At 43.1% G+C, this 17304-nt stretch overlaps 1 protein-coding gene across 3 annotated transcripts; it reads left to right on the forward strand.

The window, feature by feature from the left end:
- Positions 1-7911: 7911 nt before the first annotated feature.
- Positions 7912-15967, forward strand: LOC142662032 (uncharacterized). Of its 3 annotated transcripts, none has more exons than XM_075839855.1 (3): positions 7912-7992; positions 12703-13817; positions 14700-15967. In XM_075839855.1, the coding sequence occupies exons 2-3, from the start codon at positions 12714-12716 to the stop codon at positions 14904-14906; spliced, it is 1311 nt and encodes a 436-aa protein (XP_075695970.1). In that variant the 5' UTR covers positions 7912-7992; positions 12703-12713; the 3' UTR covers positions 14907-15967. The 3 variants fall into 3 exon arrangements, with proteins under 3 accessions (XP_075695970.1, XP_075695971.1, XP_075695969.1); XM_075839856.1 differs by lacking the exon at positions 7912-7992 and adding an exon at positions 11181-11586; XM_075839854.1 differs by lacking the exon at positions 7912-7992 and adding an exon at positions 11182-11582.
- The last annotated feature ends 1337 nt before the right edge of the window (positions 15968-17304 follow it).

Raw genomic sequence — 17304 nt, forward strand, 5'->3', positions numbered from 1 at the left:
AAGAAACGACGTCTCAGAAAAATCCAGCAGTTAACTACTAAACTAGAGGAAATCTGGAAAGGGGACCTGACAGAAATAGATAAATTGGTGGTTAAGTCCGCTCAGACTGAACTTGATCTCTTGCTAACAAATCAGGTAGAACAAAACCTTAGGTGGTCCAAACAGAGATTCTATGCCCTAGATAATAAACCTGGTTCGTTGTTAGCACGGCAGCTTAATGCCAACCACCTTAGATCAGCACCAATCATGTTGGCACTATAAGGCTATGTTCACACTGAGTATTTTTGCAGGTGGAATTTCTTCCTCAAAATTCCGTTTGGAAGTTTGAGGCAGATTTTCCGCTCCCTGCACGCCGATTTTCGCTGCGTTTTTCGCCCACGGCCATTGAGCGCCACAGGCATAAAACGCCGCAAAATACTCTTTCTCTGCCTCCCATTGAAGTCAATGGGAGGTCAGAGGCGTAAACGCCCGAAGATAGGGCATGTCGCTTCTTTCTCCCGCGAGACTGTTTTACCGCTCGCGGGAAAAAGACGCCTCCGCCTCCCATTGAAATCAATGGGAGGCATTTTAGGGCCGTTTTTGACGAGTTTTGCGGCGCGGTTTCCTGCTAACCCTAAACACATAGTGGATCTTTTTCAGTCTTACCTTGCAGTCCTTTGTACTAACACATTCCCTTCTGACCTGGCAACTCTACTAGGGCCTCTCTCCCTGGAGTTAGGGAGCACCAAAATGCCCTCATAGAAATGGATATTCCTCCATTTAAAGCCAACCAAGCTATCAAAACACTTAAGATCTCTAAAACCACTTGGGCCAATTGGCTTTCTGGCCCTGTATTATAAGAAGTTCCTGGAGATCCTGGCCTCCAACTTGACCAACATGTTTAGTGTTATAAAATCGGGTTTAGACCAAATTGTTGATACCCGACCTAACATGGATGTCCTAAATATTGGCAAATATAAGCCAATCTATTTTGTGAATATTGACATAAAACTTTTAGCTAAACTTAGCCTATCTTGCCGATTCCTTATATCTCCCTCTTGACATCACAAACCCATTAGCAAAAGACAGGGTTGCCCATAAACCAGTGCCAGGCATGAAGTGGCACCTAAAACAGTGCCCCCTTAACCAATGCTGTACAAATATAAAAAAAGAAACACATAATAACCCTTAGGCCTCATGCACACGAATGTGTTTTTGCGTCCGCATTTCATCAACAAAAATGCGGATGAATTGCGGACCCATTCATTTCTATGGGCCTATGCACAAGACCGTGGCTCATTGAAATCAATGTGTGCACGGTCCAAGAATTGCGGACGGCCCGCGGATGTCACTGTGGGGCCGTCCATGCCGTAATCACAGGCCGTGCACATGACTACGGTGGTGTGCATGAGGCCTTACCTTATTCCAGCGCCCAACAGAGATCAGCACTGGGGAAGTGTTATGTTTGGTGGATCGGTCAGTGACTAACCACTGTAAATAAATGAACTCATGACTTTGCCGACGACCTGCCTGCCATTCTGGGGTCAGGGAGGACTCCCTTTTTTTTTTTTTTAGGAGACTCCCAGACAATCCAGGAGGGTTGACAAGTGTAGCATAATATACATAGCTGTTGGCTAACTGATTTTTCACCTTACAGCTGTCTTCCCAAACTGACATGTTTTTCAATGGGAGCATGAGATAAGTGGATACCAGATACCCATGGAACTATTTATCTCACAGAGAAAAACGGGATTGGAAGTATTAAAGGCAATGTGTCCCGAATTTTTTTTTTTTTATATAATATTGGTTTTAGTTTGACATTTAAATACATTTTATTTATTTGTGTTGTTGTGTTTTACTTTTTACGTTTTTCATTCTTTTACTTCTCTATGGGGGCTGCCATTTTTTTTTCATCTCTGTATGTGTCGATTAACGACACATACAGAGATGGAATACGGCACATACATCCCCAAAGAGAATGCGAACGGGAGCTGTTCCATTCACTATAGCGTACGCGGTCTGTGTGGGAGCGGCGCATGCGCCGCTCCCACACAGTCCAAATGGAAGGTCTTCGGCCGAGCGACATCCAGCGCCATTGTCTTGTGGATCGTAAGCCGCGGCCGGACAGTAAGATGACTACTTCCGGTCGCGGCTTCCGGGCATGTGTTCAGAAGCAAGCGGAGGGAGCAGACGGACCGGAGGGAGAGGCGGCGGCAGGAGCGGGTAAGTCATGTTTGTGTATGTTTTGTGTTATAACCACTGTATGTAAGCCTACTACACTGTGTGTTAGCTCAAAAAATGGCGGCACACAGTGTAGGAGGTTTGAACATTCAATCCCGTCCTTTCTCCTGGCACTAGCCAGGATAAAGGAGGGGGATTGTTTGAGGCCGCTAGAGCGAGTGTGTCTTCTCAAATTTTGCAGCATAAAGCAATGTGGTTGCTTTACCACATGCCAATGCTGCAATTTTGGGAATTGCTCCCTCTAGTGACCAGCACAGGGAAATGTTATAAATTAGAATCTAATTTATAATATTTCCTGACTTGTGAAAAAAATTAAAAAAAATTAGAACAATGTCTAATTATGTAGAAAAAAAAAATAATAATTTTTAGCGACACATTCCTTTTAAAATCCAACTTGTACATGTGTGCTGTCCATATACATATTGTATTGTATCCCATTGCATTGCATTATTAGCAATTCCCAAATATAGTGTTAATATTGAAATAATGAGGACCCTGTCAGGGGAGTACTGTATAATCTGACATTACCCACAGTCCTGCGCAGATATTGTTAGTTCAGTCAAACTAATTGAAGGAATGATCCATTCTTTCTTTTCCCCACTATGATAAATTCAGCAAATAAACAGTAACGATGCATTAACATTTCACATTTAAAGGGGATTTACGCTTTTGAAAGTCCCTTTCTGATAGAACTGTCACCCAATGATAAGCTGTTTACAGTTTGTCCCGCTGCTAGATCCCCTAGTGATGAACTGCAATTTGTGGAAGAACCCAGTAGCAAGTGTTCAATTACTCTGCAGTGCCACAACAGGAGAAACAAAGCATTACACATTTCCAATTAACATCAATGGGCAGTCCATGTAATACACAGACATGCTGGGTCCTCCAGAGAGAAAGACGCTCTTTATAGTCATTCTCTGCTCTGGCCAATAATAGGGTTCCTAAACGAGAGACCTCACTCTAATAACTTACAATTCTCCAATAGTGTATTTGATTATTTTATTTTTTTTTAAACCAGAAAACCCCTTTCAGTTTGTCTCCTGCAGAGTTTGTGTTACTGAGGCTGTGTTCACATCAGCGTTGCCCTTCCGTTGAGGGGTTCTGAGGTTTCCGTCTGGTTAACCCCTCGACGGAAAGGCAAACTGAAACCTTAGCTTCCGTTTCCCTCACCATTGATCTCAACCGTTATGACAGGGTTCCGTTGTTCTTGATCGGAACAATAGCAGGCCCTTAATTTCAGAACATGTCATTTGACAAGGGGTATCTAAACATGTGCACAAAACGAAACACATACACACACATATTTTTTTTCTTAGTTTCTAATAAATTATTCATCATGACTGAGTAATTGCATTAGACTATTTAGCTGGGAATACATATCTGTGGGGGAATAGATGGCTGAGTACACGAGGGAGCCTCACCTAGACAATGCAAGTCATTTCATTACAAGGCAACACTGCCAAATGATGCAAACACTCTGTAACAATTGTTCAAAAGAGGCAAATAAGCAGTCATTGAGACGGAGAACATTCTCCTGACACTGGGGAAGACCATGCAATAGACCGAAAAAGCACCAAAATAGAGCAAGATCGAATCCATCATCAGCTGTCTTTTTTTTTTTCTATGTTTTTGTTTTTCACAGTTGAACTTTTTATACTTTCCATTCAAAGTACTTCATGTACAGATACATGAAATCTATAAAATCAACCACATGTTACATGTCAGTGAATGAATTTCAACTCCATTCTTTAAAGGGTAACTAAACGTTCAACAGTTTTGATTGGTGGGGGTCCGAGCACTGAGACCACCACCAATCGCTAAAACGAAGCGGCAGAAGCGCCCGTGTGAGCGCTGAGCTGCTTAGTTTCTGTTCGGCTTCCAGAAATCGATGTACCCGCTACATCGCCCGTACCCGCTACATCGCCCGTACCCGCTACATCGGCTTTCCGGAAAAAGCCAAACAGAAACAAAGCAACCCAGCGCTCACACGGGCGCTTCTGCCGCTTCGTTTTAGCGATTGGTGGTGGTCTCAGCACTCGGATCCCGACCAATCAAAACTTCTGACATGTCACTAGGACATGTCAGAAGTTTGTTGAACATTTAGTTACCCTTTAAGTTTTCTTTATACCACAATGGGAACAAAAATGTAATGTAAAAAAAACACATTAGGCTGGGATCACACGGTGCTCTATATAAAGAGTGCCAGCAGAGTGCCCCCAATAAACAGTGCCAGCAGAGTGCCCCCAATAAACAGTGCCAGCAGAGTGCCCCCAATAAACAGTGCCAGCAGAGTGCCCCCAATAAACAGTGCCAGCAGAGTGCCCCCAATAAACAGTGCCAGCAGAGTGCCCCCAATAAACAGTGCCAGCAGAGTGCCCCCAATAAACAGTGCCAGCAGAGTGCCCCCAATAAACAGTGCCAGAAGAGTGCCCCCAATAAACAGTGCCAGCAGAGTGCCCCCAATAAACAGTGCGATTCGGATTATCTGTTACCAACTCTGCATGAACTTGACCTCAACTGCTTGCCACCTGCCTCACCATGACAAATGCATGCCGCCTTTTTTTCGGGGGTTATATATTTTTAAACTTAAGTCGAGAAGTGGTATAACTATTACCATATTAATTAAAGGGGTATTCCGGAACTAAAAAATTACATTTATTTAAATAAAACAATGAAAAAGATATAACTTTCCAATGTACTTACGTTTCATCAGATGGCTGTAGCGTCGTATATCCTCCTCCGTCGCCGTCCCCTTAGCAATGCAAAATCTGCACTTCCTGTGCAGACCCGTCCATTTGGTCTTCTGCCTTGCTTCCGGTTTCCGGCTTACACACTGTACGGTTACGTCAAAAATGACGTAACCGTACCACGTGCTTCTTTATTGAATTAGAGCATGCGTGGTGAACACACTCCACCGCGCATGCTCTGTGAAATTATGTGGCTGCGTCTTCAGCGGCCGTGTATATTACACTGCGCATGCGCAAGGTTGAAGGTGTGTAGCGGTGTGTATACGAAGTTGCAGGAATAACGGCCGTTTCGGCCGTCTTCCCGACAGGTGCAGGAGCTGTGACAGCTGCTGTCTCGTACAGCAGCTGCCGCAGCTCCTACAGCGGGGACCGATCGCTGTGTCCCCGCTGTCTAACCCCTTAAAAGCCGCGTTCTATAGAGATCGCGGGTTTTTAGGGGTTAAGTTACCATCGCCGGCCTGCTACACGATAGCGGCCGGCGATGGTTACTATGGCAACCGGACACCAAACAAAGGCGTCCGGCTATGCCATCGACGGAAGCCTAGTGGGTCCTGACAAAGTCAGGACCCACTATGCTTGCTGTCAGTGAATAGCTGACAGTTCTAATACACTGCACTACGGATGTAGTGCAGTGTATTAGAATAGCGATCAGGGCCTCCTGCCCTCAAGTCCCCTAGTGGGACAAAGTAATAAAGTAAAAAAAAAAGTTAAAAAAGATGTGTAAAAATAAGAAATTAAAAGTTAAAAAAATCCCCCTTTTTTTCCCTTATCAGTCCTTTTTTATTAATAAAAATATATAAATAAACGATACATAATTGGTATCGCCGCGTCCGTAACGGCCTGAACTACAAAATTATTTCGTTATTTATCCCGCGCGGTGAACGCCGTAAAAGAAAATAATAATAAACCGTACCACAATCACAATTGTTTGGTCACTTCACCTCCCAAAAAATGTATTAAAAATAGATCAAAAAGTTGCATTTACCGAAAAATGGTACTGATGGAAACTACAGTTCGTTACGCAAAAAATAAGTCCTCGCACGGCTTTATTAATGGAAAAATTATAAAGTTCTGGCTCTTAGAATAAGGTAACAAAAAGTGAATGATTTTTTACAAAACGTATTTTATTGTGCAAACGCCATAAGACATAAAAAAACTATAAACATCTGGTGTCACCGTAAGGCCGAGTTTACACGAGCGTGTGCGTTTTGTGCAAGCAAAAAGCGCGGCGTTTTGCGTGCGCAAAAAGCACTTAACAGCTCCGTGTGTCAGCCCTTTATGATGCGCGGCTGCGTGCTTTTCGCGCAGCCGCCATCATTATGACACTCCGTTTGGATGTTTGTAAACAGAAAAGAACGTGGTGCTTTTCTGTTTTCATTCATCCTTTACAGTGCTGTTGCGTGAATCACGCGCGTCCCACGGAATTGCTTCCGTGCGACATGCGTGGTTTTCACACACCCATTGACTTCAATGGGTGCGTGATGCGCGAACAGCGCACAAATATAGGACGTCGTGCGTTTCACGCAGCGGACATACGCTGCGTGAAAATCACGTACCTGTCTGCACGGCCCCATAGAGTAACATAGGTCCCTGCGACGCGCGTTGCAAAAACGTATAATACGCTCGTGTAAATGAGCCCTAATCGTATCGCCCCATAGAATAAAGTGAATATGTCATTTATAGCGCACGGTGAACGCTGTAACAAAAATAGAATTAAAAAACAATAGAATTGCTGTTTATTAGTCACCGCGCCACTTAAAAATAGAATAAAAACTGATCAAAAAGCTGCATGCACCCCAAGAAAACTACAATGTATTCCTCAAGTGGTCTAGTTTCCAAAATGGGATCACCTTTTGGGGGTTTCCACTATTTTGGTACCACAAGACCTATTCAAACCGGACATGGTGCCTAATAAAAAGGCGGCCTCAAAATCCTCTGGGTGCTCCTTTGCTTCTGAGGCCGGTGCTTCAGTCCATTACCGCCCGAGGGCCACATGTGGGATATTTCTACTGCAGAATCTGGACAATAAGTATTGAGTTGCGTTTCTCTGGTAAAACATTTTGTGCATAAACTTTCTAAATGCTGTTGTGAATACTTTGAGGGGTCTAGTTTCTAAAATGTCGTGTTTCATAGGGGTTTCTAATATATAGGCCCCTCAAAGCCACTTCAGAACTGAACTGGAAGCCCAAAAAAAATAATTAGGCAATACTTCGCTTCTATACGAACTAGTTAGCGATTCACAGTGTGATGAAGTAAGGGGAAGCAGCGCTTATACGAGCGGTGCACCCCCTTCAAACAGCCGATGACTTTTCAGTTCACAGGTAGCAGAGTTACATGATGGGGAATTTGTTTTCCTGTTGTGTAACTCTGCTACCTGTCAATGGAAAAATCAGCTGCCAGAGTGAAAAATGTTTCCACACAGAGGAGTACCGCAAAGAAACACCTGGGAATCAGACATGATGGACTAACATTTTTCCCTGTGGTGGATGACTTTTCAGTTGACAGGTAGCAGAGTTACATGAAGGGGAATTATTTTTCATCGATGGCTAGTTAGGAGCGCTGCTTCCCTTTAGTTTTTTCTTGCTCACTGTGAATCTCCGACACAGGATGCAGCGGCGATCCACAGGTATTGCTCCTTTTATCCCAATTCACATGTTAGAATTCAATTTTTTTTATTTTATATATATATATAAAATACAGTATTTAAAACTAAGACTGTATAAACAGTTAATATACATTTAGAAAACTTATAATTATAAAGACCAAACTTTACGTATCATCATATAGGGTCAGTGTTGTTTAAAAACGCAGATATCCAGTGATTTCAGCTTGTGCTAGCAGTAATAGAATGAGAGCACCAAAATGAAGACTGGGATTGCAGAAGTTAGTAGAGCTGGGTGTAGTAGGCGGAGCAAGTGCACTGCTGCATGCACATTGCATGCTGGGACTAGAGCAGTGCATGCAGGGAGGAGAAACACAGGAAGAGAAGAGGAATGAACTTACTGAGCAAAACAAACCTCTCCAGGTAAACAATAGGGAGTAATGTTACTAAAACCATTTATTATCAAGAAAAAGCTAGACAGAGTGCACTAATATCTTAATAGAGGAACATTGCATTGATTTAAGAAATAAAAAATAGTATTGGAAAACCCCTTTAATTATATTTATATTTGGAATAGTTGGTGATATAGTATTTTATAGTTTTTTGGTATGTATATAGACTTCTAAGATAGGGGTAGCATTGAAATATGTGTACAGTCATGGATCAGATATGTATTTATTTATCTAGATTCTAGAACGTACTAATGGTATCTTATAAATACTGATTTGGGCATATAGTGATATACACAGTAATTTTATATTGACGTATATAAGTTTTGGCTTTTTATGGACCGATAATATAAACGACACTTTTCCCCTATCAATAGTATGCTTCTTGTTTCACTACTGGGTACGTGATGGGTGCGCATGCGGGTCACGTGGTCTCCTATGCGTCAGACCGGAAGTTGTCTTTAGGTCTGAGAACGAGTCCTGGTTTCCAGGTACAACTTCCGGCCATGACGCGGATGGTCTAGCGCATGGAGATGGGCGTGATCGTCCGTGCGCCGATTAACATCACCTCATTTGAGGTGTACTTAAGGGGGGAAACATCTAGCATACCTCACCTCCTGACGAAGGAAGCGAAACGCGCGTCGAGGTGGTCCTCGGATTAGGTCCTTTTCATCATGTCCACCCCAGTTAAATAAATAGCCTATTTTAGACACAGATTTGACCTTGCATTCCCATATATGGGTTATTTGAATTATATATGCCATACCTAGTTGATCATTCTAGATATCTGATCTTCAGGCGAAACTTTATTAGAATATCACATCTTTACAATACTGCTACACTGTATGGCTATTACTATGGGATATGGTGGACATTCCTATCCGGGGTGTTTTTAACTTTTTGTGTTTTAAACGTTTGTATTTTGTGGGTAATGTTTCCCTTATGGGATAATAAAGATTTATATTTGGTATTTTTTTGTCTATTCGATATTATTTGCGCATCAGGTATATTTTTGGATCTTTCAAATGCATGCCGCCTGCCCTGATCTACAGTACGCTTTCGTTCCGACATTGCATCTGTCTGCAGTCATTGTATCTCGCCTGTCCACATCGGTGGTTACCAACAGGGACTACTCTGATGGGTCTAGAGGCCAAGTCCACATCTCCATATGGAGTGTTAGGGTATGTGCACACGATAACTGCATTTACGTCTGAAATTACGGAGCTGTTTTCAGGAGAAAACAGCTCCTGCATTTCAGACGTAATTGCTCGTACTCGCGTTTTGCGAGGCGTCCATTACGGACGTAATTTGGAGCTGTTCTTCATTGGAGTCAATGAAAAACGGCTCCAATTACGTCCCAAGAAGTGTCCTGCACTTCTTTGACGAGGCTGTTATTTTACGCGTCGTCTTTTGACAGCGACGTGTAAATGACACGTCGTCGGCACAGTACATCGGCAAACCCATTGAAATGAATGGGCAGATGTTTGCCGACGTATTGGAGCCGTTTTTTCAGACGTAATTCGAGGCGTAAAACGCCTCCATTACGTCTGAAAATAGGTCGTTTGAACCCAGCCTTAGGGTATGTACACACGACCTATTTTCAGACGTAATTGAGGAGTTTTACGCCTCGAATTACGCCTGAAAAGACGGCTCCGATACATCGGCAAACATCTGCTCATTACTTGCAATGGGTTTCACCATGTTCTGTTCAGACGAGGTGTCATTTTTCGTGTCAAAGTCAAAAGACAGCACGTTAAAAGGCGCCCGCGTCAAAGAAGTGCATGTCACTTCTTTGGACGTTTTTGGAGGCGTTTTTCATTGACTCCAATGAAAAACAGCTCCAATTAAGTCCGTAATTTTGACGCTGCGAAAAACGCAAGTAGTTGCAAAAACATCTGAAATTCAGGAGCTGTTTTCGCCTGAAAACAGCTCCGTAATTTAAGACGTACTTTACGTTTGCGTGTGAACATACCCTAACTGTCTCTAAGGGTATGTTCACACGCAAACGTAAAATACGTCTGAAATTCCGGAGCTGTTTTCAGGCGAAAACAGACCCTGAATTTCAGACGTAATTGCTCGTACTCGTGTTTTTCGCTGCGTCCATTACGGACGTAATTGGAGCTGTTTTTCATTGGAGTCAATGAAAAACGGCTCCAAAAATGTCCAAAGAAGTGACAGGCACTTCTTTGAGGCGGCCGTCTTTTTACGCGCCGTCTTTTGACAGCGACGCGTAAAAAAAAAGCCCGTCTGCACAGAACACCGTAAGACCAATTGAATTCAATGGGCAGATGTTTGCAGACGCTTTGGAGCCGTTTTTTCGGGCGTAATTCCAGGCGTAAAACGCCTGAATGACGTCCGTAAATAGGGCGCGTGAACATACCCTTATGGAGACACTATTTTCTTTTACTTTCAAAGGGCTGCACTGTATTTGTCTCTATTGTGGGGGTACTGTGGATCTCTTTTATGGTATCTGTCTCTGTTATGGGGACACCATAGCTGTCTTTTTAATGATGATACTGCGTCTCTGTTATGGGGACACTATAGCTGTCTTTTTTATGAAGATACTGTATCTGTCTATGTTATGGGGGAACTACAGCTGTCTTTTATGAAGATACTGTATCTGTCTATGTTATGGGGGAACTACAGCTGTCTTTTATGAAGATACTGTATCTATGTTATGGGGGAACTACAGCTGTCTTTTATGAGGATACTGTGTCTGTCTATGTTATGGGGGCAGTAAAGCTGTCTCTGTTATGGGGGGTATATGGGGTCAACGTGGCTTTCTGTTATGGGTGACCCCGTTGGCTACAAACAGGGCATGTGAAAAAGTTTGCTGACACGTGCTGTCCATTTCCCACACGAGGGGGCGTATACTTTTCATTGCTGTACATTATAATAATATACACTTTAGTATGCAGCTATTCAGTATGAATGATGATTGTAAATAGAGAAACGTCCTCTGTTTACTCCCGGAATACCCATCATCATGACATCATCATTTACATATTCCTAAACACTTCGTGTGGAAAATACAACATGTCAGTGAGTAATTTCCCGACATTTCTAGTTGGACTCTCATTACGTCACTGTTACTATAATAATCATGTGACGTTATTTGCCCCGCCCCTCTACGTCTCTATAGTAACACGTGTTTTCCACCGCTCCTTGAACTACAAGGGAAACGTCACGTACTTTCCTGAGGTATGGAGGCCACGCCTTCTCCTGCTCATTGGTCCTTACAATTACGTCTGATAGTATATAAGCCTTTCTCTGGAGCCCAGTCGCCATTTCACTCCCTGACACAGTTAAACTAGTTAAGATACCGAGCGTCCCGATGACCAGGTATGGCCTGTACCGATAGCTGTTTACTAGAGCGTAGTCACCGCTTCTCACCAATGTGCTGTGTTCTGAGCAAGAGACAAGTCAGAAGAGCTGAAGTGCGGCCTGCTGTTTCCTTCCTCGGGTTTCATCGGAATATTCAGAAGCCCCCTGCCCAGGAGACCGCCTCTAACTTCTGCTGGAGCGCCGTCGTCACGGGCTGACCCCTACTAAAGTCGCCATCTGGTAGGTATGCCGAGAAGTCCTTATTATAGCCCCGGTCGCCAAGGCATGCTGATTCTTGTAGTACTCCGCCAGAATAGCGGGGGCTGACCGGAAGTGACGATATTATCCTGTCTATTGGTCGTTATCTGACGCGGTGTTATATATTGGCTTAATATGTGCATTTATATAACGAATGTATAATGTTCCCATAGGTTTCTACGGTTACTGATGTATGACCGGTGTTCAGGCGTAGACTGTAGTGTATGGTGACAGAGCATCTGTCTGTAACCATAGAAACTTATAAGGCCATCCTATATAATTGTACAGATCAACATTTTTAACGGTTGGAAAACCTCTGAACCGCGTCTGGGTGAAGTATGGATCGGACACTTTTCGCATTTCCTGGTGAGGCAGATCATGCGTTCTGTGGTTCTAGTCAGCGTTTTACTGACTCAAATTGCTTGCGCCGGTCATGTGACCCGGGGAACGTGTAGTCCATTCTTTCTCCCCTTGACTTGCACTACAATAGACCTAGATGAGAAGTCTGGTGACCATTGCAGGACTGCGGTCCCCCACATGACTAGTAAGTTCTGACTAAAGCCTCTCCAGTGTAGTCAGGGTCATTGTGCAACTCTGCACATTCCTGTCTGATGACTGTTTTGCAATATAGTCAGGGAGGTGGCGGATATAACACATGCAGTAAACTTCCTGATATCGGATTATGCCAAACTGGAATATACTAGTGTAGCGGAAATGGGGGTTAATAGTATAGCAGAGTTATTTCTTTATAAACCTGCTAGGTCTGATCAAGCTTACATAGCACCCTATGAGAGATTCGGGGAGCACAAGGTATATTTAAAGGCGTATTCCAGTGGATAACACATCACCTATGACCTATTTAGATACATTTTAGATGGCTTATGGTCTGACTGCTGGGATACCCACTGACTGCTAGCATGGGGACCAGAGTACCCCCCCCCCCCTTCAGCGTTCATGCTGGATTGCTACTCCAAACACAACTTTATGGCAGTTGCAAGTGTGATATTTAGAAGCTTCATCTGGCTAGTTATGGTTTCTGTGAAATGTTTAATGATTGTCCTACAGCCATAACTTTAGTGTCTAACTCGCCCTTTTTTCTTAGTCTTTTACAGAATGGGATTTGAATACCTCAACTTTTGCTCATACTGGAGAAATTTGACATCTCCTCTGACCTGTTGGCATAGAGGCACTGCCTGCCAGTTCGATGTTATGAAAGAGCCGCCACCGATGCCAGTTGTCCTCACTGACCTGGGCACAGACGTGGTCATAGTCACAATGGCTGCCAGAATAGCGCAGTCCATTATTTCATTGGGCAAGAACCTCCTGCAGAAACGAGCCTTGTATTGGAAGATGATGCCACGTGTCTGTATGATCAAGGCTCTGCGAGCAGTGGTGTGGCTGTGCTGGAGTGTCATGGATTTTATATTACCATTGTTAATGACCACTGTGTACGTCTACAAGAATCAGTCACGTTGTAAGGCTGCATGTAATACTAACCAGCCTATGAATACAGTCACTATAAAGTATCACTGGGGAAGTCTGACCGACCCAGTCGAAGAGATGATTGTTGAAGAGTTAAGAGTTTTAAAGATGGAGACCGTTCAGGAAGTTGCAAAGATGGCGGATTGTAAATGTGATCAGATGTCCAAAGTGGACGGCATGGTAAACGAGGGGGATCTTCTACCATCCTGTGCCAGCCCATTCATCCTGTCCATGATCTGCATACCGTCAGAACACGTGGAGTCCGAGGAGTCTGATGTGGGCAGTGTTGATAAAGGGTTGGAAGATTGTTCCCAAGGAGATATGTCTGTGGACAGTGGTATGCAGGAGTCTTGGACTCCAAAGTATGAAGAGGAAAGTGATTGGTCTGATGACGACTCTTGGGATGACGACAGTAATCCATGCGATGAAGACTTATGGGCATCTTTCTGTCGCAGTGATGATCCATATAATCCCCTTTCTTTTGCTATGCCCACAACCAGTCCTGAGCAGTCCAAGAAAGAGGCCCTTGTTGAAGGTCATGAAACACACAAGAATCGGGGGAATTTGGACCATACCAAGTGTTGTGAACTTGTCAAAATCGAGTGTGGGACGGTTAGCGAAAAGCAAAAACCTAAGACCAAGTTGTGTAAGAAGCCGGTGCTCTCTGGATTTAAGTGTTCTCACAAGTGTAACCTGCGGAAGGAGTCTGAAGAAGACGACCAATGTACGAAGAAAGTAAGTGGAGAAAAGGATGGAATTGGAGATTTACTTTTACTATCTAGAGCTGTAAACGCTGTTATCACCCTTCATTTCTCATTACAAGTGACTGGAAGACTTTATCTTCAGCTGTTAATAACCAGTCAGCTAAATCTAAGCAACTGCTTTTGTACCCATGTTGGCACAGGTAGATGGTGGTCCCCAGCGCCAATCAGATCATGAGGGCAGCATTAGTTAAGCTATTTTATGGCAGAGGTCCTAAAAATTATCCCCCACACAATTCTAACTAAAATTCAGGAGGCTGTTTCTTCAGATCCTATCTAGAAGATGAAGAAAACTCTGGCTTTTAGTGTGGGTGCCGCCAGTAATAACATTGCAGTACATTTTGTGAATATGCCCTGTTTTGATATATCTGGTACCCGAGCCTACCCGGAAAGGGAAAATGCCAGAAATACTCTTGGAAAAATCACCCGTCTAAGCCCAGTGTTACCTAAGGTTTCACCATGAGATAATTACAGCAACAGCCCGGAAGGAAATTCTTAAGTTCTATCTGGGGACTTTCTTAGTCAGCACTTGAAGATACTAAAATTTCACGTCCTTGCATAAGATCTCTTGTGAGACCTGATGCCATCTCCTGAAACAGGTGATCTATGAGAGTAGAACTCGAAGTCTGGGATTAGACTGTCATGACAACCAGTCACGTGACGGCCGTGTCATCATACTTAATCATTAGTAACAAAACATAATAGCAGGTATTACCCCGTGGCATTACTTGTCCGCCGTACAGTCACGCTACTGCTATTTATAGGCTTATACGCTGGGCTTTAGTCTGTAATTTGGTGTCTGTGTTTTATAAGCATCGTTGTATATATTGCTCATGTGTAATCTCTCCTATTTCAGGTGCGCTTCTCACCCAAAGTCACTGTCCACCCCATCATTACCTGGAGCTATGCTCACAGAATGGCCCGGAAAGGACCATGGGAAGAGTATGCCCGGGATCGCAGCCGCTTCCAGAGACGGGTCACTGAGACGGAGGCCGCCATTGACTTCTGTTTAGACCCTCGCCACAGAGAAAAGATCTGGGCTGGATTACAAAGCAAGAAATAACTGAAATTGGAATCTATGGACATGTGAACTCCTTGGTAATACCGTCTGACGGCGCCGACTCCTGTTTTCTAATATAGTTTGCACTTTAATAGCAGGGATTTCTATGTAACCTTTCATTTGCACTGGGTAAGGTTTGGCGTTTCAGATTACTGTCGAACTCTCTCGACCGTGTTATTTCCACAAATATTTATTTCACGACTGAAGATTAACATGTTTTACGTTCCATCATCATCCCACGTCCATTGTTAATGAGCCATAAATCTGTGCCATGAAGCGCGTAATTTGTATTTAAGGACACGCTAAACTACGTCCCACGTTATTTCATAGTGTTTATTTATTGTTGGCGCTCCCCTGCCAATGTTACTCAATCTCCCAAGACAAAATGGCAATGCCCGGCCCTTATCTACCTCACCCAGCCCGGAGTTGTTTGGAATAAATGGACATTACTTTCTGGAAAGGAGCCCATATCTTGTGACTTACTAATGATAACCCCTCCTAGATGTTACATGCCCTGGTCATTGCTGTCATGTACTGCAGATGCCAAATTTTGCCCTAATCTGCTAGTCCTGCCCCTGAAATTTGCCCCAAATCTTCCATCGCAGGTGTACTCAAAGTAATTTATCAGGTTTAGGCTGGGACGAGACTCCTGACATTGGGTACAACTATTGCTCTATCTTTTAAGTGTTACCTGGGCATCTTGTAAGATGACTAGACCATGGAGTCACACCATGCTGTTTCTCCTGGCACAGATCTTAGAAGGGGCAGCACAATTGCTTTGGCAGCATAATGGATGAGGAGGAACTCTACTGACTAGGTTTGGTCTAAACAATGTCTCTCCAACCCAAGCCACTATTCTACTTGATAACTAAAATAGAACATTGACTGAAGCAAGTCTGCAGTGCCCACTAGTGGGGAAATTGTGAAGTTCGCTTCCCAGCAGTTATGGAGAACTTTTGTGGTTTTATTTTGTTACATGTTTGTGAATCATTTTGTTTAAAATGTAAATATATTCTAATTTTATTTGTTTTTAATATTTATAATTAAATATTTCTTGAGTTGTTGTTGCTGCTTGAGCTGTTCAGCTAATGAGTTATCTGTTCATGAGGGGTCCATAGTTTAAGTTGATCTGAAACTAGTTCTATGTATACAGAAAGTCCACAAATGACTGAGGAACCCCGAATTTCCTGCGCTGAGCCTGCTTCATATGCTGTGGGTGTCAGCTGTAAAACAGCTGACACCAGGGACTAACTTCCAGGAACAGCACAATCGTGACCACCGGATCTGAGTTAAAGGGGGGCAGCCCCCCCACAATGCAATCGTGGGGTGCAGATGGTTGTCAATGAAGGACTGCCTTCATTCTGCCTCTGTTAAGCTCTGGCGGTGCTTAACAGAAGCCTGTAAAAATAACACTATACTGCAATACATCAGTATTGTACAAGAGAATGAACAATCGCTGGATCAAGTTCCCTAGCGGGCCTAATAGAATTGGGGGGGGGGGGGGGGAGAGTTAAATGTATTAGTATTTAAGAAGTTAAAAAAAAACCTTTTCCAATATTTCCTCTGAAGTAATGAGACTCCGTAAAAAAATAACTTTCAAAATTGCGTTGTTTTTTTTGATCACCATTACGTTTTTTGAGAGCTAAGTTGTATGTACCAAAAAACGACAGCTTGTCCTACCAAAAATAAGCCCTCACACCACTCAATCCATGGAAAAATAAGGTTATGGCTCTCAGAATGTGATGAAACAACTTTTTTTTTTTTACAAATATTTTTTGTTTTGTTAAAACTAGTAAAATAAAAATTTGGCATCAAGGTAATAATGAGCCGCAGAATACAGTTAAGTTGTGTTTTTTTTACTGTACTGTGAAAGCTGTAAAAACCAAAGAACAATGGAGGAATCGGTCTGTTTGTTTTTTTTTTTTTACAATTTCAACCTGCAAGTTTTGTTACGTTTCCCAGTACATTATATGGTGCCAATAGATGCAACTCCTCCTGCAAAAAAATAATCCTTCAAACTATTTTTCCATTAATGGAATAATGCCCTTTGGAAGGTGGGAGTGCACGACGAAAAAGCAAAAAAAATTGCTTAGTACCGAAGGGGTTAAAGAGGCGTGGTCACCGCTCATGTCTATTTACAGAGTTACTTGTATTCCCCATGAAATCATATTTCTTAGAACACAGGGAAATTTATTATGGTCTTTGTACCACGGTTCTGGTGTTTCATGTGCATAATTTTCATGGAGAATACCAATATTTACTGAAACGGATGTCCGGTAGGTGACCGGTCCTCTTTACGGGGGTGTACAACAACCACTTTTATGTAGTCACCTTACAACCGATTGAAAAAGTGCTCATGGTGGAGGCTTCCTCTCCCTGCTATAGTTGAAAGGTAAAGTAC

The sequence above is a fragment of the Rhinoderma darwinii genome, chromosome 10 (assembly GCF_050947455.1).
Source record: "Rhinoderma darwinii isolate aRhiDar2 chromosome 10, aRhiDar2.hap1, whole genome shotgun sequence".
Classification (NCBI taxonomy): domain Eukaryota; kingdom Metazoa; phylum Chordata; class Amphibia; order Anura; family Rhinodermatidae; genus Rhinoderma; species Rhinoderma darwinii.

Coding starts and splice junctions, on each gene's coding strand:
- LOC142662032 (XM_075839855.1), top strand. CDS start 12,714: ATGGGATTTGAATACCTCAACTTTTGCTCATACTGGAGAAATTTGACA. Junction 13,818..14,699: donor ACGACCAATGTACGAAGAAA/GTAAGTGGAGAA, acceptor CTCCTATTTCAG/GTGCGCTTCTCACCCAAAGT.